Genomic DNA, 22758 nt, shown 5'->3' with positions numbered 1-22758 from the left:
ATTGAGGGCGATGTGCAAAAAAAATGTAATTCGCCGTTTTGCGCTGGCGGCCATATTTTTGAAATTTCAAAGATTTGAAATTTATCATAGTTTTTAGTAGTCAACTAGTCTAGCCCTTTCATTTGATACCCATATTGTGGGAGTTTTGAAAAAATGTATTGAAATAGGTATATGTATTCCGCCATTGTGTAGCGGCGATTAACCAATTTTCACTAAACATAGAATACTTCTGACTAATTCACCTTCCAAAAATAAAAAAAACAAAATCAAAATCGGTTTAGCCGTTCGGGAAAAACGATGCCACAGACAAAAAAGACACCCACACACGTAAAACGTTTTTAACGTCACGTTTTTGTGCGTCGGGGGTTTAAAATGAATAGGAAGAAAAATTACAGTACATTGATTCATACCAGCAGTGTTGCCAGGTATTAGGGCATTACCGAATAAATTGACGTTTGAATGAACGACGGCGAGCAGCCCGGTAATTTAGGAGGCACGTGTTAATAACCCGCTGTGCACGATAACATGGTGGTATCGCTTTCAGTGTAATCGGCAAAATCAAAAATGTCCCTTAGTTACTCGTAGGACTAAAACCTTACCTTTTTTTCATTCAAAGAATTATTTGTAAGAATTATTAAACCTCATATATATGGCTACACCAAAGCAAAAGAAGTGTTTTCGAGGTTTTGAAAAGGTCGAACGAGATTGCTGTTCTTCAAGGCTTATCAATCATAAATACCTACCCGAAAGAGGTGACGGTTAACCTGTAGGTAATTTTTTAGTATTATATCGATCAGTCGAACATTAGGGGCCCGATTAATGCTTCCACATTCCAAAGCTTGCCTAACTGTAAACTTATTCTTCAAACTAATTCTTCAACTTACGAACTTTTCCAAGTGTTTAGTTAATTTTTAGTTTGCTCTTGTCTTGCTAGTTTGCAGTCGTTAGCTGCAATTTTGAGTAACAATACGTTCAATTAATATTATAACGATGAAACTGCTATACTACTAAGTAATATGAATGTGTAATTCTCGTTAGATGTGGGTATATATGTACACAGATAAAACGCTACTCCAATAAGATTTGTCAGGCTTTAGTGATGAAGACCGATAAGAAGTAACTTGGCTCTTAGAGGTTACAAAAAAGTTAAAGGCCTTACACATACTTATAAAGTATTAGGTCATCCATCCATATTCTTTACGGGGAAAACGAGCCTGAAATTATGTGACTACGCTCATGATCTGCAGCACCAGATGACCGATGCGTCGCGGGCTTTATAGAGAATTTGTTTTTGGTCTAGGCTGTGAAACACGTAGGTACATATAGACTATCACTATCTTTATTATGCTTGTATTATAAATAATAAGACGCAATCGAGTTTTTAACGTGGTCACGAGCCACTGCACGACTTTCCATTGATACCATTGTTGGTTCAGTGAAAATAGTCAACAAGTTTGCCATGCAGTCAATTATATGAAAACAAACATCTGAGACAAGGAGAGGTATTTTGCAGATCATGATGTACGACTATTTGAACATCCGTGATTAATTATTATTAACCACTTAGGTGTAATGAGGGTAGACAAGAATAGTTTATAGTATCGGGCAAGCACTATCCACTTTACGCTTATGCGTCATAACAAATATTGGCTAACTTGAGGTACCAACCAGCTTAACAATTGCAGTAAATACTACCTACAATGTGAAGTGCATTTTGAGAAAAATGAGGGCGCTTAAAACATATTCCCGATAAGAACTTTCCATCCAAATTGCGTGCTATTGAAAAGTTATGCCATTTATTCAGTATCTATCTATTTCTTTTTTGTGACAGAGCTCGTCCGAGGAAGTAGTACTTCTCTATTGTTTATTTCTGCTGCTCAGTATTGCTTGTGATAGTCTGAAAAGCGTGGTTGTCGTTGGGACTACAGGCATATGAGGTTAAATACCTACGCCCCAGGTTTCCTTGCACGCCCTACGAAGAGTTGCTCTGTTTATAGGCGATGGTTTTCTGCCTACCATCAGGTGGGCCATCCGCTTGGTCCATCAAATATAACATTTAAAAAAAAGCAGATATCCATCCAGAAGTTTTTATATGAAGTCACTGACGTCATTAACGCATTCTTGCAGTGGCCAGACTATAATAACAATAAATGTTATACTCAAAACGTTAGGTTAAGTTCAGTTGTGTGCGATCTGTTTTGTAACCGTCTGTCTCGACGAGATTATGTTCTTATCTAGATCGCTCAGGTATGTAATAGTGCCGAACAAGTTTAGATCTATTCTTATTTGTAAGCGGTGTAGTATTTAATTGTTATGCCCGATTAGGTAACGATCAATTCAGTTTTACCAGTAAGATCTAGCTTCTCGAGTAACAGTACGGTAAAAATTGGTTCTTCAATTACAAATAGTGTTTCGTTATATAATTTTGCACTGTTTTAGCGACCAATGTAAACTTATACTTCTTTTTACACCGCGATCTTACTGAACAGCTTACCTTTGCCACCTGTTGATGTGTAAACAACTCTTTATACATTATGTACATTCTTGTCTTTGGTACATTTTTATATCTACGCTATAATTGTACTCTGTAGTCGTTGCTCTGTGTAGCTCCACAGCTTGCCTTGACCGCATATTTTTTCATCATAATCCATCACCACTCTTCACCCTGGTGCCGCACTTATCTGATATGGAACCTTATTTTACCTTAGGTTGAAATGGTTGATTGTTTTCTGTAAAGTAAACGTTGTTCCTCTTCTGCCTACTTTCAACTTTGCAGGTTTTTACAATTTTTAACTAAAATTTAGTTTACACGCTAAGCTTACTTTGCGCTTTATAATTTTTACCCTGAAGAGTGAACATATGTACTTACGAGTATCTAGAAAAAAAAGTCATTAGATAATTTCTAAAGAGCACTTTAGAATACGCTATTAGGTCCATGTCACACGTGTAATGTATAAACCCTCGCTAATTATAGTTGCGTGTGTGTATAACCTCATTTCCCATCTAGTCTGGTGAGCATTTATATCTACTTGATGGTTAAGTACCTATTTTATAGAAAGTTGCACCGAGCTATTAAGATAATAAATAATATGGCCTAGTATAGATACCTACCTATAACTATTTTTACGATCTAGATTGATTTCAAAATAAAATAGAAAAATAACCTAAAAATAATACGTATGCGGTATGGTTTAATAAAATGTAGAATGAGGTTCCTCAACAGCTAATTAATCTCCCTCTGCTGGGCACAGGTCTCGTGGGGGAGAAAGGCATGTAGAGCTAAGACCCACCATCCAGCAAAAATATACGTTAGCTGGCTATAAGGGAGGAGATCACTCTCTCATTCTTTGTTACCAAGTAATTGATGTTTATTTTTTTTGAGTGGATATGAGCTTTTATATTGTAGGCAACACTTTTATAGATTTAAAAAATAATAAACAAACATCTTCAAATAATAAAGCATTTATTTAAGAACACGACTTACATAAAATATTATTCACAGCGCAAAAGAATAAACCAACGTTTCTAAGAAGGTTATGTGATCCAAATATTGAATAAACATTTAGCTTAATTTGCAATGTAAAGCGCGACACAAAACTAATCTGCACTGTGTTATTTATAATTTCTTCGTTCTCTAAACTCGGCGATATCTAATATGTACTTGATAGATACGTGTATATGTAGATACGTGTTGTGTAAAAAGAATATAGAAATTATTAACAGATTACCTACAGATTTGTTTGGTGGTTACGGATAACATCAAATTGAGCTACATGTTATTTGTATACCTTGGACTTTGGGGATATCCATTCATTATGTGAGGTGATTTTGGCAATTAAATACGTTAATCTGTGCTTTGATTATATATTTTACTACTTTCTGAATAAAACAATATTATTGTGCAGGAGGATTAAGCAAAATATTTAGTATAGAGACATTTTTTAAATAATTTTCTTAGATTTTCTTGACATTTTACACTTTATCTGGCAGAAAATTCTGGCGATATTTGCTAATAGTTTGCCTCCTTTATTTAAGTTTGAGCGATATCCCCTCAAACACCTCACGTAATTATTGGACGCTCTTTTACGAAAATAACGCCAGCTTCTATCTTCGTATAGAGCAAGATGGTAACAAGCCACATCTACTTGCCCATTCGTTGTATCGACCACTCTTGCTGGCACAGCGGACAGCGGTTGTTCTGTTTCACCCATAGAGACATACAGCAGAAGTGGAAGCTGTGATTGCACTCGCCCCAAACCACCACGCAGTCTTGCTTGCCGTATGAGTCCTTCTTGCTTTCACCCTGGCACCTTAGACAGGCGTCTGCGAACAATATTTGAATGTATTAATTACAAGATTTGGGCAACAACGCAACAACGCAACCATACAACGCAATCGAACCAATGTTTGTAACCTTTGGGTACAACCATTGGTTTGATTGCGTTAATAAATTTATTGCATCAATGCAAACAAGCAAGGGTTGTCTTAAAGATATTTTTCCATCCCTCGGTAACTTTACTTATACACCACATAGAAGTTATAACTCTATATCTCACCGGGGAGGCATGGTGTATAAAGTTTAAAGATTCTAAATTGCACTGTGTATCGCCGATTACAGTAAACTAGCTGTTGCCCGCGTTCTTCGTCCGCATATATTACGTTTTGTTTACAAATCCCGTGATAACATTTTGTTTTCCTGGAATAAAAGTAGTCTTAGATGTCATTTTAACAAACTCTAGACCAAAAATCAAGTTAATTGGTTGTCTAGTTAGTGTGAAGGAAGGACAAAGAAACAAACCAACTCTCACAGTTATAATATTAGTAAGGGCTAAGCTTAATGTTCATTGTAGTTTACCATGTTATTATAAGTAACGCTCTCATTTGCGCTCACGGAGTCGTGACCAACGGAATACGCTAAGTCGAGGTCCAAACCTCACAGCCCCTTAGGTTGATGTTCTTCACATGGGGCTGAGCCTTGGCAACCTTTAAATACTGCTTGGTACGCTCGTTCCATTCCCTTGGTTATGCTCTTACAACCCTTTCAGTAGTTTTCAGCAATCGATCCATCCGAATAACAACATTAGGGACACAACCAGTAGGATACACTGATCTCAAATAACATTGCCAATTAGTAGACAGATATATGGTCATCCGTTTAGTATACTTCCGAAATCACTTGCTTAACTAATCCCAATGCTATGGCTGAAATATTTCAACCGTACCCAGTCTCCCCTACATGCTCTCTCTCATGCACGTAGATGGACAATGCCAATTTCTTTTCTCTATGAGATAAGGCATTCTCTGTGGTTAGTTTGAACATCTCACTCTCTACCCAACTACAGAAGGGGTATAATCATTCATCTTATTTTGATTCATCAGTTTCAGAGTAATCACATCCCTAAGATAGGTTTATTTTTAGATTAGTTATTATGAATAAATATGGGGTTATACCTGAAAGTACAACGTCTAACACTTGGACCAATATTATGTGGAAAAATAAATTGCCCAAAGACAAGGACGGGAAAAAATAAGACTGTACTGAACTGTTATATGAACAATTGCATGAAGCCCACTCCACGCGAGTTCGACTTGCACTTTTATTTTAAACCGGTTTTATTTTAAATAACGTTTGTTGATTTATTAATAGCTTGCAGTATACGATTGCGCTAATCAATAAACTATATGTTAGGTACCAATCACGAAAGTAGAGATAAAAATGTGGCCGATAAAAAAAACATTTCCGCTGGTAAAGTTTCCACTTCCACAGTAAAATTACGTGTTATCGTAAATTATGTGCCCAGTTATTATGTAACCAGCTAATGCCCACGTCTGATAGCTTGAAAGGTTTTGATGTTTGTACCCAATGAAGCAATAAATAAACACTTACTTTAACTATGAAGGAAAAACACCGTTAAGAAACCTGCACCCCTGAGAGTTCCCCATAGATTCTCAAAGGCGAGTGAAGTCTACCAATCCGCATTTGGCTTCGGCCTAAACCCTTCTCATTCTAAGAGGAGATCCATGCCTTGCCAGGCAAAGGATTGATAACGATTATGGGGCCATTTAATTACTTAGTACGAGGGTATGTATGCCGTGTTTCGAGTCTCTAGTAAGGCAAATTTTATCTTTATACTCATAACTAAAATTTAAGTGGCAGAGTAGTAATTGCCTCGGTTGTATAGTGGTAAGCATGTTCAACAGGTCATGTACGTTGGCCGTTTCGTGGGGTTCGTTTGCCGGATAGGACATTTTTATTGGTTTTGGCCAGCGCAGAGTTTGAGCGCGTTAAGCCATTGATGTCGCTTATTACTCAGCCAACCAGAATTGGAGCAGCGTTTTGTGTCTATGCTTTACTATCTTATTTCTTATGAGAGAGGAGGTCTGTACCTCGCAATGGCATGCAAGCTGATGATGATAATGAAATTGAAGTGCATGTGTGTATTTTAAAATATCAGCCCCAAATTAATCAAGATTATATGAACGTACAATTTTTAATCCCTCATCCTCCTCACCGATCCTCATATCTCAAAGGTGATAAGAGTTTGGAGTTGAAAATTTGTATAGGAAAGTTTTTCAGATTAAAAATTTTACCTACTTTTTTTGCGAACGTCGTATACTCGTAGCAACCCCTCTGGTTAATAGTTTTACAAAGACAGCGCTCTTCTTAAGTACCTACCATTTGTACGTTATATATTTAATTACTACTGTAATTGTGAAACGCACTAAGGTTGGTAAACACATTGAAGATGCAAGAATGCTTAAATAATGATAATAGAGTTGCTGATCATATATAATAACCATAAACACTAAGTGAAGTGTTACTTAACATTAGAGTAACGTTTTAAATTAATCAATAGAAACCAACAGAAGATAATTCATCGAGTTCTTTATACATTTTAAAATACTTGCCCATTTAATATTTTATTCATAACGGAGGGTTAGCCGCGTCGAGTCGTTTTAAGACGCAAAAAGATTTGTAAACAATTGCAGATGCAAGAATGCATAATGAGTAATTAAGGTAATAAAACAATTTATCACATGAGTAATTTCCATTGTAATTATACCTAATAATGTTAAGTAACGATTAGGTAACAATGCATAAACATCTTTAATCCATATATTATCTGATCAATTACTGTTAGCGTCGTGGACATGTAAATCGTCGATACACCCTTTTCCTGTGAGGGGACAGAGCAGGGGGACATGGGAATAATCCAATTTTTTTGGGAACTTCGTTTGCACACGTTCATCGCCACATCGGATTCGCTTTTCAGATATGTATTGAGGTAAGCTTGGGTTAAGCATACATCGTCTCGTCTTACATATGTATAAACGTTAATGAAATTTAATCAATGCTCGATACAATTGCTGGTTGATACGCATAAAACCGCGGGCACGTTTATTTTAATATTAAGGAAAAATTCAAAATAAAATTTCTAATTTCATTTATTTCAAGTAGACCTAATATAAGCACTTTTTAAACTTCTCTCTACCACCGGTTCGCAAGGCAGATTCTATTGAGAAGAAGCCGGCAAGAAACTCAGCAGTTACTCTTTTCCAATATCAACAACTTACATTTACCATTTTAAAATTCATTTTTCTATCTTGTCAGAGATGAAGCGGAGCCGGATGCTTCCAAGCAACCTTGTCATTACTGAAACTGTTAGCTTTATTGTTTTTTTCTTCGTAGGCCGTGTTCCTTGCGTGTTCCATGTACAGGAGATGGTTTACAACTTTTCATCTCTACAGATATCATAAATATGCAAAAGTGTGTTTGTTAGGTTGGTAAGTTACCCTTGAACTTTACCTGGTTGAAAGCCATGATGCCAATTAAGATGTTGATGGGCTAACCAGTTACGGCAATGAAAATTATGAAATTGTGAATTGCCACTACCCTGCCGGAGATGGAACCAGCGAATTCTGCATCGCTCAGCATTGCCAAGGAAATCGATAGTTCCTAGTGAAGAAGGGATTTAAAACTCGCGGGCGAAGACGCGGGCCGATCTAGTTTATTCATAGAAGTCCCGTTACCCAGACGAAACGATATCCGATAAGGGCGACAACCTTCAAGAATCACGGATATTCTATAATTATCGCCAGCATCCAATTATATACTTAGAAATAAATGTTCACTATATGGGCGACGAACAAAAATAGAATGGAGAAATTTTATAACTACCGACGCGACGGTAGAAAAATTCAATCTATAATTTTATTAGCTGTTGCCCGTGTTCTTCGTCCGCGTACATTATGGTTTTTCACAGTTCCCGTTGGAGCCTTATGTTCTCCTCGAATAAAAAGTATACATATGTTACTCTCCGTCTTTTCAACTAACTCTGTACCAAACATCTAGTTGATTGGTTGCTACGTTAAGGTGTGAAGGAATAACAACAACAAACAAACACTCGCATATTGATAATATTAGTAAAAATTTACATTAATCTTCATTGGCTTATAGCTTTTTATTATATGTAGCCCTATCGGGGGGTCCGAGATCGAATCCCGGCAAACACCACTAAGTTTACAATGTTATGTTCGTTATGCGTATACCACTTTACCGACGAGGCAGTCATTAAAAGTTCTCGGTTGATAATTGAATCTTTAAAAATAACTTAAAATTGGATAGAATTCATCATCATCATATCAACTCGTTACCGGCCCACTACAGGGCACGGGTCTCCTTCCACAATGAGAAGGGGTTAAGGCCGTAGTCTACCACGCTGGCCCAGTGCGTATTGGTGGTTTAGCAATTTAATATAACTTGCTTTAACGGCGAAAGGAAACATCGTCAGGAAACCTGCATGCCTGAGATTTTTCCATAATGTTCTCATAGGCGTGTGAAGTCCATCGATTCGAACATAGCCTACGAACATTACATGGACTACGGCCTACAGTCTTCTCATTGTAGACCCATGGTCTGTAGTCGACCGGTAATAGGTTTATATGGTGATGGCAGGCAGATCAGACTACAGTTGTCACCAGCCCTCCACATCTTGCGACTAAGGGAATATAACGAAGAACGATCAGCATCGTCCACGGTCTTACTACACTAACATCTACCACCTTCGCTTCACGAACCTGTTTACCCAGCGTGATAATTATGGACAAACCCTGCCGTTAATCCTGCAGTGGACTGTTACAGGCTATTGATGCATATTATCAAAAATCTATTAAAGGACTGCCGTTTAAACAATGATAGCTGCTTTTTTGGGAACAGATATAGTAAGACCTTGTTTTTTAAAATGTTTAAAACGTTACGGAATAAAACGGACCGATCTCAGGAATCTCGAAATTATTATCGCCGCCTAAGCTCATCCTTACATGAGGCGCCATTAGGGAAATAGTGTACATATTCATGCAATGACATAGGTTAACAAAAGTGAAACCGCAGTAAGCAGCAGCTCGTGTTTAAATTTAGGTATAGTTATTCTTTAATATAGTGCTGATGTTAATAATTAAATCAATAGCTATTTTTGTTTTAATGACGGAAAGACGTAGAATGCGTCCGGTGTTTCATGATAAGATGGAAACATAGGACATATTTAACTAGAGTTCCTACAAATTAGTGAACAGCCAAGAACTGTTCTGTATATTTTAAGAGTGTGCGGTATTGCACCTTCCGCATCACCTATGGGGCGTAAAAATGTGAAACACTATTGCACCTTCCTTATAATTTAGCTATGTTAAATATCGTACAATATAAAACTAGTATGTGGTATGTAATAATGTACCTACAGGTAAATTCCTACCTACTCCTGTAGTTGGGTAGAAAGCAAAATGACCTTTTACTTTGCATTCTACCGGACTACAGAAGGGTATCTCATGTGATTAACAGCCTATGACTCTATGTATGTATGGTATAGAAGCTGCAGTTTTGTCAAGCCCCGATTGTAATAGTGACGGTGTCGTTGGCGTCCTCTTAGCTACCGAAGTGTTCGTGGCTATGTGATGTCAAAATAAACTTAGTAACCTCTTTTGGATATGCTAGAAAAAGTTTTTTAAGATTCCAAAATAACAACAGATCTAACATGATAAATAGGCGTTGTCGGTGGTCGCATAATATTACATTAAGCTTAAACGACGGTGCTGGTTGGAAAGACACTGTATTACAAAAATACTATGGTGGCCACCGACTACGCCTTTGTTTGAAATATTAAATAAGATCTGTGTTATTTAATCAGGTTTTAAAACTGCTAATAGGTATCTTCTCGTTTTCATCTTTTATGTAGCCCAGTTTTAAATTTCTCCTTAGTCGGGTTTAACTAAACTTTGTTGGAACTATAATTTGTTTTTAGTCCTTTTACTTTTTTTTAATTTGAGAGGGAATTTCTTTATCTCGTTGCGCGAAGAAACACAATACAGAAGCCACTCGTATATAGTTATACACAATACAACAACGTTATTACAAATATGAGGTTGATACGAATTGAGACTTATTTAATTTGCAGGAATTTACCTTGTTTACTGGTTTTAAGCACACTGAACGTGGGTTTTTGAGTTGTTAATTTGTTTTGTAAATTTAAAATACGTAGATACTTGCGTTACATTAAAGCTGTTAAATTAAGAATTACGTAAACGAGATGTGGAAGAATATGCAATATACCTATTTATTTAATAACTACGCTTTTTATTTTTTATTTAGAACGTCTCGTTGAACTCTACTTCTGGGTCCTCTTTGAAAAATGCTCTGCTTGTTATGCTGGTTTCATACAATTTCTGTCGTTAGTTTTTGGTGCACTGGTTAACGCTGTGGTATTTTTGTAGACACTCACGGGTTCAATCCTCTCCAGGAGCAATTTAACCTAGCCTGGTCTGGCCTGGCTTCGACCTTAGCTAACATCCCACGGACTACTAATGAAACGCTCCTGTATAAAAGCCAATTTAATATAACCCCTAACAGGTTAACCCGCTACTATATTAGACTGCATAATCACTTACCACAAGAAGATTCCAGTCAACTAGTAGCGTTTAAAAAAATAAAGTTGAAATGTAGGAAAATTATGAGCAATCAAATTTAGGGGTAGTTACCCAATAAGGCTCTGTAACCAAAGGGCAAATCAAATCACGTATTGGGTCATGTTATCTATCATAGCTTTTGTTTTTTTCCTGATTAAACAAATACATCAACATAAAAAAGTGTACATTTAACTTCATTGAAAAGTACACGGACTTTCTTGAAAGAAGCACGATTGCTCTCTAAGGTTTACATGTATGTGTACAAATTCCACAGCTTTCTTCAGCTCAAACATGACGCGTTGCCAGAATACCGTTCGTGAAGCCGCATACGCGAGGTGATTGATCTAAATCGGTTATTTTTAGATATTGAATCAATCATACGTATCGCAGATGATGGATATTGCAGACTTACCGACATATATGTAACACTGGCTATATTTATGCATATAATTTTGCAGATCCGCGGACTTCAGAACGTAGTTAGTAGCACTTAGAGCTTTTCGTGACAGAGCTTGTCCGAAGAAGTACTACCGCCAAGCCAGTGGCGTGCATAGAGGGTATGCACAGGGTATCCAGATGATATAAAATCAAGAAAATCTCCAGAACGAGTTAAAATACTTAAGGGTAGGCTTTATAAAACTATTACAATGCCTAGCCTTAAGTATTTTATAACTCGTATGGGAGATTTTCTTCATTTTATATCATCTGCATACCCTGTGCATACCCGCTATGCACGCCACTGCGCCATGCTTACGCACACGAAGCTTAACGCCATACGCTCATCAGGTTGATGGACACAGGGCCACACTTTGTAGATGTGTTGCTTTGTTTAAAGGCGATGTTTTCCACTAACTTTAAATATAAACCTTCGGGATGTAAAAAAATTAACCCTTTACCGGGTTAGAATACCTGCGTACCTAATGCTAGGACCTTCAAATGCAATTAAAAAAATATATCTACTGTTCTGTAAAAAAATTTCAGTATCCGGTATAGTCACTCGAATGGCACTCACTCGTGCAACTAAACATGTATGTTTGGGTAAATTAAATATCGAAGGCGCCTCTACTTAATCTTTCACACATAAACCTGAACCTAAATGCATACACTTATTATTAAAGTGTGTGTTTTGAGACATTGTAAACAGTGCAAGAGTGTGCTGACTATGTAAGTGTGTGTGTATTCTGACATATTCAGGTTGATCAGTGGTGCTAAACCTTACTGAAAACAAGAAGGATATTTATTACATTCAAATTACTCATCAAAAACAATGACGTGCAAAGTAATTTAGCGTCTAAACGAAACCATAAGGTTTACTCTATAAAAATAGGCAGTACCATCATCTTCATTGTTTAAATTGTTTTGTGGGAGGTTTCGGCTGTGACTACTTACCCTACTGAAAAAGACGTGCCACCATTTTATTTAGAACGATGCCGTGTGGAAACCTTTTGGGGTTATGAGTAACAGCCTCACTTAACACCAGGTAATATTGTGGGATGCAAGGCTTTAAGTTTAAGTGGTTTGCCAGTTACCGAATCACTCTCTATATTCTAATAAATAATTATGGTTCCCGGCATTTAGCACGCGACCTAGCTATGTTTATTATTTAAATTTTATTTTGTGTATACCCTAACCCATCTTCTTGACTCCATGCACTTTGTTAGGTTGCCTGGTAGGGATGGCTTTGGTTGGTTGCCTGGTAAAATATTCATTATTATAATATATTTCCTTTTCTTTCTTTCTTTAAATTGTGTTTTTTTATTGCTCTGTCTTCGGTTTACAATAAAGTGTATTTGATTTGATTTGAGATCCGTAAAAGAAACAGCGTTACCGGTATAGCTTAATGAATCGCGAAGCCGAAGTGGCAATGAGCGGGGCATATAGCTCGGAGAACCGATGAATGGTGAGGTCCATAGTTGGTCAAATTGCAACCTCGCAGCGGTATTTGGATGAAGAAATATTTCACTTCGTTTTAATACATCAGTGCAGCGTATAACATATTATGCAATGGTGTTTCCACCGCCTTTTGGCAGGTAATAAAATGGTCCAGGAGCTTTAGGCTGTATATAATATGTATGTTAAGTCGATGGTGCCTAGTGAGAGCCCGCATTAAAGTAGATACATAGAAATGCCTGTCCTGCTTAGCGCTAGCGATATTTACCTGGAGCTTTTTGACGCCCTTTAGCGCCTTTCTTTGCAAGTTCATTGCCTTTGTTCATTCCCTATTTCCTATTAGAATGCACTGGCATGTCTTGAAAACCATGGTAACATACATATAAATTTCATCTTAAAAAAAAAATCCCTGAAGTAAATAATATTTAGTGTGGGTATGAGGTATTCACTCATGTACAAACTACCTACCACTATTATATAATACCCACTTATTGTCGAACAAATAGGAATATGTTACTAATAAATATGCCCAATAGGGGCTACCTAACAGAACTGGAACATTTATTCATACATAAGTTGTTACATTGCTGCAAAACACATTACCTTCCTGTAGTCAGACAAAAATAGCTTGCAAATTAGAATTCCATGAAATACTTTAGTTCTAACTGCAGGTCCGGCGTAGATGTTAATAATTCGTACCTACGTAATACGTCGTAAAAATGTTTAACACAACTGGTACACCAACGCATGGATCATTGGCGCGCTTTTCTTCCAGTACTTTTCCATTTAAACCTTGGCGCATCCATAATTCGAAGCTCATGAATGTATGTTCGCCATTCGCATTCACACACTGACCAGTGTTAACAACATCGCATTCGCAACGTGTTAGATACGCAATTTGGGAGATGACAATGAAATGCGCAAGTATTTGTTTTTTAAAGGTTGACGGCACCTTCTTTGTTACTTGTGTACCAATTTAAAGTTAACATATGGACGGTAAATCAATGTAAAATAATAATTACACGTATATCTACAACTGTATGGTAATTATTAAAAGAAAAACGTAATTTTTTAATTCTTGTTTAGAAAGTAATTAAAAAAAATACCGAAAGCATTAATTCATAATAAAAAAGTCTCATCATCATCAAGTGTATTGCAAAGTATTTATGAAAAAAAAACAAATATTAAAAAATTACATGCTGTACTATTAGAGCCGAAATATTTGATAACTCGCCTGCCGGCTGCCGGACTAGTGAAATTAGATGGCATTTCATATTACTGCCATACGTTTTAGAAATGTCCATGTTTATTCGAATATTGAATCATCGTTATAAAACTCATTACCGGCCCACTACTGGGCTCAGGACTTGTCTCAGAATGAGAAGGGAATAAACCGTAGTCCACAACTCTGGCAAAGTGCGTATTGGTAGACTTCACACGCCTTTAACATTATGGAGAACTCGCAAATATGCAGGCTCACGATGTTTTCTTTCACCGTTAAAACAAGTACAAAGCTCCAAGAGCAAAGTGTGTGCTAAGGATCGAACTCTGCCCATCAGACAAGGAGGTCCCTTCCAAATCACTAGTCTGCCACCGCTTATTTAAGGCCTTTATAAACATAGTATCATATTAAATCAGTGGGCCTACAAATAGTCCCATATAAAACCCATGTCAAAGTGTATTTCTTATCGGCCAAAACAGCTAAATCAATGGTACCATGTTAATCATCTATTGTTACAAACCACACATTTATATTAAATGACCACTCGAAAACTCAATAACAATTGTTTTATGGGAATGACATTGCCCTTATGTTATGAACGTTGCAAGAGTTTTAAAAAAGAAAATCTCGTCAAGGTTTTATCCTGATTATTTCAGAAAAACCAGTCCAAATAGGCAAGCCCGGTAGATTACTAGATTAAGATAAAAAATGGCGCTCTTGTTTTACAATTAACCATAGCGCTTATTCCTAATAATACATGTACATTTATGCTACCCTTACTGCGCAAGACTATACGGCACGTTTAGTTAATGTGTGCGTAACATAAATTCTTAATAAGCATTCTTGCTATTGGCGCCACGATGAGACCATATCGCATGATCAACGTTCATCGCGCTACATGATTGCACGCGAAAAGTTGTTTTCTTAATCAACTGCCATCATTTTACGTTTATTACTAGCTGTTAAAACGGCAATTAATCACGTGCTAATTTCTGTTCGGCTAATGTAAACATCACGCAGAAGTCTTTTGTGATTATATATATTTAAGGCAGATACGTTACTTTCTAGCCCCATGGTTTGCCTCTGATGAAATAAGCTCTTGAGTCTCAATTATCTTCATCATCATGCCATATTTCTTTGGGATCAGTACGTTTAAATCTTACCCTTAATAGTAAATTGTTTTATATGGGGGTAATGCAATGTCTTATGCAACGAACGCCGGGATAAATCCCGAACTTAAGGGATTTTAAAGAATCTTGAGTGTAGCGCAGAGTTTGGGGAAGACCGAAGCATTACTTCTGCGTTGAATACTCTAGTTTCACACCTCGCTATCACATTTAATTAATATATAATTTCAATACCAGCACAATAACGTGGTGGTATTTTGTGATTCGAGGGTATTTTCTAAAATCTTGTTACTATGGTTCGCGCCTCACGGGCTTTATCGAGTGAAAGAAATGCCATTATTCATCGAAGTGGAATAGCAACAAGTAAGAAGGTTGCCATTATTCTTAAAAGCGAGACAGCATTATTTGAATTATCAGAATTGATTGGATCGGATCATCAAATCGTATGCGGGATGTTTCGTAACTCAAATCATATTACAGCCCATAGGAGTAATGAATTTCAGTGCAACATTACAAACCTGCTAAGCCTTAGGAATTTAATGACGTACTTTACCTTTCTTACTAGGTCTTGTAATAAGGCATAGCAAGTGGTACGAAAAACATAAATAAGGACTTGCCCCCAAGTGATACGTTAGAACTATAAAACAAAACATTGAAATCGCAATCAAATACGGACACATTGACAAAGGGGTAAAACTTATAAGACGATGGATGTTTTTACGTAGTTTATAAAATGGGGCAATCGCAATCTATAAGCTGAGATAAAAAACAGTACTTTTAACGGCATCAAATAAGAAGCGATTTCACTACCATCTGTGATTTTAACAAAATAGAAATGAAAGGTAAACTTTGTATTAACTCACAGTATTCATTGTTGATTTTTCTACAACCTTAAATATTTACAATTTAATGTTTACTATACTTTGTAAGAGGTTGTAAATATACACATGCCCATTTGTCAAAACCACTGTAGAGGCCAAACGGAGATACAAACACTGGTGGAGTATATAAGTATAGATGTTTGATTCAATTAAAAATATTAGTCAGTAAGTAACCATGAAACTGTATGGAAAACTTTTCACACGTCATGTTTGACTAAAAATTAACGACTCAATTTACCTTCGCACGTGAGATCAGGTCATAGATTTTAAGACCAAGAGCGCAATTACAGATAGATCCAATACTGTCAAGTGATTCTAGGGAAAAAACGAGAATCATTGCTGTTCTTTATACTTTTTATTGTAGTCTACTACATTGCAATAACTCTGGCTAATATGTCAGTCAATTTATATGTAATACGTACCTAATCTTAATCAAGTAAAAAAACTGTATTATTCAACGTGCTGTCTAGTCTACAATTACAAGACAGCAACGTAGCTAAAAATAAAAAAGGGAATGCACCAAGAATAGCAACACCCATTTGTGTCAAACGAGTACATACACCGCGTTGAACGTTCGTATACTGGTAGCCCATTGGGATTAGTGTTTTAAAATTGCATTTTACCGACAGGAATTTTATGGCTCTCTACTAAGAAAAAAACATAGAGTTACCATGTGTGGAATATGAGATTTTATGTATATTTTTTTGAGTACATTTATGTTTTTAATCTGACAATGAACGAAATCATTTGCTAATTAGATACAATTTGCGTTTAAAAACTATCTATGGCATGGTAAAAATTCAAATTACTAAAGATATGGAGAATTTAATTTACAAGAGCTTGGACCCTGTGTGAGTGAGGATCGCTAACGAATCGTATACAACTACACATCAAGTTCCTATGTCCCCTTTTTTAGAACAAAAATTTAAAGTTCAAAATTTATCTATTTCAAGTAAGCCTAATTTAATTCATAAGCACTTTTGAAACGTCAAGTCAGTCTGTTTGTAGTGACACTTTCAACGGTTCAGATGGCAGATTCTACCGAGGAGAAGACTGATTCTGCCGGCGAATCAACAGAAGATCGAGATACCAAGTGTTAGCATCCTTATTTGGATGACATCCATTCCTCCCGCAAGAAACGTTCGTGTCCACTGTTTTTACATGAGCCGTTAAGGTCCAGTGGAGCGCCCTTCCGGCGTCCGTGTTTCCGTCCTTTTCTAAATTAAGTACATAGTTAAGAATGGGTACGCATTATTGAGGTAATCGTGCTCCAACCTGGATCTTAATGATAAGACCCACGTTGAAGCCTATATGGATACCTAGTATGATTGTAGGCAAACGGAAAATCTTCAATTTATAAAGAGTCCTCTCTGATCATCAGTAGCGTCATATAGCGTCATTGAGCTTTTGCTTTAATTAAACATCCAATAAATCCCAAGACATATATAAAAATGTTTTAAACTATAGAATCGATAAATGACTATCAGGATAACCATGTTAAGCTCGTCTTTCTCGATGAATCTGACTATGTTATTGGTGAAGTAGTTAGCGATGAACAATTTTGATATAATGTAGTTAAAACCATCTGGCCCACTGTAGGACGATTAAAAAATATCAGCTCTTTTGAAAGGTAAACTAACGAAAGACAAAAGAACTACGAGGGACTAATATTTCCCTCGTAACACCTTAGAACGTACGTCAACTGTACAATGCAGCACTCACGCGAAAGTCTAGGAATATACGTACAAAAGTATATGTGCGTATACTCCTAGACTTGTCTCAATAAGAACTGCGATTACAAAGCTATACAATAAAAGAAAACAAGCCTGGAGAAGGCGCGGTTTTTGTTATTATGGCCGCCAACCGAGCAACGCGCAGACAATTCCTTAGTGATTACAAAATAATGATCCTCTTCGGTTACAATGTTAACACTTCTTCCTCACCGCTGTTAAAACGTTACGTAAAGTAAAAATATTTATACTGTGCAGTTTGCCGTAACAGTTTATATTACTGCAAACTGCAGTGTAAATATTTTTTGCCGCTGGAACTACTCCTGTATGTTATTCAAAGCCCCGGCGTGACCTCATCGCCTAAAGTATGTTCCGGTATGGTAAGTTCGGTTTGGCTGTCCGTTTTGTTTTTGGGTCTAGTTCTAGGTAATAATTTTTCATTTTAAAAGGATTTAATTCAATATAACTTTTAGTATGTTCTTTATCTATAATGTTAATAAACGAAGTACTCGTAATTAATTTATTGATACTTTTTTGTTTTGTGTTTTCACTCTAGTTAAAATATCGATTGTACAGTCTTATGTTTTGTATAGACTCAAATTTCAACGATATGAGTCGTTTTTGTTTGAAATTTAAATATAATTAACTATAAGTACAATAACAATCAGTTCTTGAATTCGAAATACAGCAACGGCTCCCCTATTTAAGAGGTTTTAGTTAAAAGCTTTTATTTTTGTCAAATAAGCATTTTTTTTACTAACCCAACTGAGCAATGCCATTTTTATGTATCGGTTAGATCCGCATCAGTATTAAACCGGAGGTTTTGAATATAACACGTGTATAGGTAGGGGTACAAAATAATTTTTCGCCGTAACATTCTATGTAAATTTACAAGTTTTGCTGGATAGAGTCGTATGACCTTCGGATTGCATAATCGTGTACCTGTTGCAAGGACGGGCATTGCCACTTGTAACGCTACCAACTTACATTGGCAATGCTTTTAATCTAGTCTGTAAGTATATTGTGAATTATTTTATAAATCTCGGTTGTCCGCTCACCTTACTATTACTGAAGTTATTCAACTTCCCCACTTCATAAGCCCACACGCTTTTAAAATGAAAGTAAAAATAAATATGTTACTCAGCAGTCATTGCTATAGCTTTATATGCATGCGGTGTTTACCTATACGTAGCTGAATACTCTGTCATTACACTGTATAATCTAGTTTAAATAGTTTTTTTTTAATGTTGGTGAACCAAATATATGAAATAAAAATTGCGGCAACTCTAACAAAGTTATACTTATACAGCACGGCTAGCATGGGCAGGAGACAAATATCTCCTATAAAAATGTATTTTGAGGATAAAAATGATTTAGTCCAGAATAAAATAGTGTAAAGTGTCTTGTTTGGGTTCACTTAAGACATGGTTAAGACGTTGTTCTCACTTTCAGGCAGGCCGAGTTGACAATATCGTATTTTTTATCGAGTTGGATGATCCCCAACACGTAACTATTCAGATTTATATGCGTTGGAAGGCTTCAATAAAATAGCAAACATTAGGAAAGCTGCATGCCTGCGAGTTCTCGATAATCCGAACATGGCCGACGTGGTGGATTATGGCCTAATCCTTTCTTATTCTAAAGGAACACCCTTGCCCAGCAGGTAGCTTGGGATCGGTAATGGACTTATAGTTATTATATTTGAATGACGATTTCTTCGAAGTTCCTTGTGTCAATAGCTTAAAAAGAACATTCATTTTGACGTCTATAAAAAAATTGTTTGATTGTGGAAACACACTAGCTGGCAATACATAACAGAGGGAAATTTGAATTTTAACTTAAAAGCCACGTATTTTAAAGTTCAATCCATCAAAATATTTTTCTTTTCTGGCTTTCATTTTGTCAGTTGGATGTTATATATATATATATATATATATATATATATATATATATATGTAGATAATTACTGTATTTATCTTATAGCCAAGGCATGCGCCAGCCCTTGACAGTAGTACAATCACTGAAAGATATTTCTCGCAATTTTTACGATAATTAACTGTAATAAAATTACCTTGGCACACTTGGCTTCGTGAACATCTGCGTTGAGTCTAAACTTTGGTTTAGTTTCGCACGGGCTTAGATTGAATTGTAAAGTAAGGTTAGGTTAGGTTAGGTGGTTTAGTTAACTCTCTCATAGGAGACAGGCATATGTAGCTGAAGCCGTTCACGATGCAATTGTATGTAGAAGAGATGTTCAAAATTGATTGAACAACAGAGAGATTGGATTAGGTCCTTTACGTTGCGTTTTTGGATGTGTCGAAGACCAAATCATTCCTTATTTAAATGTTGAATGGCAGATTTTGAGAAGAGAGCGCTATTCCCTCTTTCACGGTTTATTTAACGTTTATTATCGCAATAATAATTATGGTACTTAGTGTAAACCGATGTAACAGCAACCGATCGGTGGTCAAAGCTCTCTGAGGCACAGTACTGGTACACAATCAATTTCGTAACACCCGAGTAGTGCTGATAACTTCCGGGTGGTAAGCCCAGTAAACAGTATTTTTTCCGTGGCCCATTAATCGAACCCATAACCTTTTAATTCAAAACATGAGAGATTCAAAAGAGATTAATAATTAGAGATTAAGAAACAGAGATTAATAATTCAGTGTCTGCACTTAATTAAATTACTTAATTATTAATTATCAGAATTACAGTGCTTGATCATTATTTTTCACATTGATTCGGATAGTACAGCATTAGCATAAGTGTCTAGAGAGAAAAAAATTCTCTAGATCTGATATTGATTTTCCTCGATGACTATTCCTTTTCAAGTTAGAGTGAAACCTTTCCAACAATAAATTAATTTTCAAAATTGGTCTACAATTAGCGGAGAAATCGATAAATGAACATTTTGAAAAACAGAGTCAAACAAAAACCTACTTCCTTTTGAAGTCGGTTAAAAATGAGAATGATTATTATATTATAAACGTAAAACACAATAGGGCCACTGTTATACCAACCATTTCATTCTAAACAATACCAGGAAGGAAAAATCTTTAAGTACTTATCAAATGTTTTACATACTATATAGACTTATTATATAGACTTGTAAATAATTCCACGCAGATTTGAAAATCTTTATGTTTTATCCTAAAATATTTATATTTATGGCATCACTTGATTTTTTGGTAGAAGCGCGGTTTTGGAAAATATTTTTTTTTGTGACTTGAAATGATACTGATACAGAGTTGATAAAAGGGGTATTTTAATTTTTTACAACAAACCTGTGGTTTTAATGTCATATAGGTACATAAAATTTTCTCAACACCCCATGATTAAACGATTATGATAATCGTGAATCAACAAAATGGGGAATCAACAAAATGGGGAATCAACGATCTTACTTATAATTCTTGTTTTTGTTTGGAATTCTTAAATTTAGTTAAGCTGGTTTTGCATATGAATACTTCCGATCATTACCGTACCTTTAGCTAGTGCATCAAAGAGCTAATAGATATAAACTCTACGATTATTACTCGTAGAGTTTATAATGTTGTGTCGTAACTTTTTCCCCTCTAACATCTACTGGAAACTTTTAGTGAAGGTACTTTATCTTTATAATTTGATAAGATAAGACACTCCTGTGCAAGCAAGACGTGTGAGACATAAGCATTTGCATATTATTAATGTGATAATAAATTATCTATCATCGTCTAGGAAATAAACCGAAAATGTGACAATAACGTTACTTTCGTTTCGAAATTTGTATGGAAAAGAACTTTGAATTGAAATGCAGGTGCTCAACAACTACTGCAATCATAGATAGTTATAAGTAATAGGCATATTATAGTAATAAGAAAAAAGAAATAGTGAGCTGTCTTCAATTTGATATTTCAATTTCAATGCTACGAAAGACTAAAGATCCATTAATAAGCAATGGCTTCTGAGCTATTTGTGTCTGTTAGTAGTTCTTTTTCCCTCTTTTACCGACGCTTTCGGAAGTCCTTTATAGATATGGCATATCTGTAAAGGACTACGCAGAAGTATGTATGTATTAAAAAAATCTGCTTCCTTATATATAAGAGTTCGCAAGACTCGAAAAGTGGACGATGGATTGTCTTGAAAGTTTTAAAACACGTTCGATTTTTATAAAAGTACAAGTTAATAAATAAGTAAGTAGGTATAAGTAAAATTTATCTCGTTCGTTCCCATGCTAACGGGAATTAACATAGCCATAGCGAAGCAAGATTTACTAGTACCAATCAAATTAAATAAGAGTCACAAAATTCAGTACTACCAATAAATTACATACTTAAAAACGAAATTCGGAAATTCCTCCAATTTATTTGCATTTTACATTACATTACTCATTCATTATATATAATAATCAAAAGCAATTGTAATGATAACCCTGTTAGAGCGCAGTAATTGGGGTAGTAGATAGGCGGACCATTTAATAGTAAACAAAAACACATTTCATTATTCAAAAAAATCGTTTCCTGCAATTTTTTTTTTAAGGGTATTTATGAACGCGTTATACGCGTTTTCTTTTAATTTAATATTTTCTGGGATTCTCTCATAAATTCTAACACACATTGGATTTGGACTAGAACTATGCAATTTTAAGTTTGATTTTTGTGGGAGTATGTTAAATTTACTATAACGCCGATTTTTTAATGCACAATTTCCATTACGACCACCAGCGACAAAGGCTGTTTATATCGTGTAATATACGACAATTTATATATACACGATATAAACACCTTAGAACATTTGCACCTGTATACGATGAATACACGAGATTTGATAAATGACATAATATGTGAACATATATCAAGCGGAGTGCAGCTTTCTTCAGCAACGTGGTGACGCGCATTCCATCGAACGTTCGAGAACGGGACACCGCTTGACACTGGTAATATTCCGCTGGCTTTTTGAACCGATGTGCG

At 35.9% G+C, this 22758-nt stretch overlaps 1 protein-coding gene across 1 annotated transcript in view; it reads right to left on the bottom strand.

Moving 5' to 3' along the window:
* Window positions 1–3446: 3446 nt before the first annotated feature.
* The window catches only part of LOC120634523 (RING-box protein 2), a 46760-nt gene continuing 27448 nt past the window's right edge, over window positions 3447–22758 (bottom strand). Inside the window, exon 2 of the mRNA XM_039905203.1 lies at window positions 3447–4323. Within this exon, the coding sequence (XP_039761137.1) occupies window positions 4142–4323 (182 nt within the window). The 3' untranslated portion in view covers window positions 3447–4141. The remainder of the gene's footprint in view (window positions 4324–22758) is intronic.

The sequence above is a fragment of the Pararge aegeria genome, chromosome 2, assembly GCF_905163445.1.
Source record: "Pararge aegeria chromosome 2, ilParAegt1.1, whole genome shotgun sequence".
Lineage (NCBI taxonomy): Eukaryota > Metazoa > Arthropoda > Insecta > Lepidoptera > Nymphalidae > Pararge > Pararge aegeria.
Note: the sequence above shows the minus strand (reverse complement) of the source record. Positions and strands in the feature narration are given on the sequence as shown.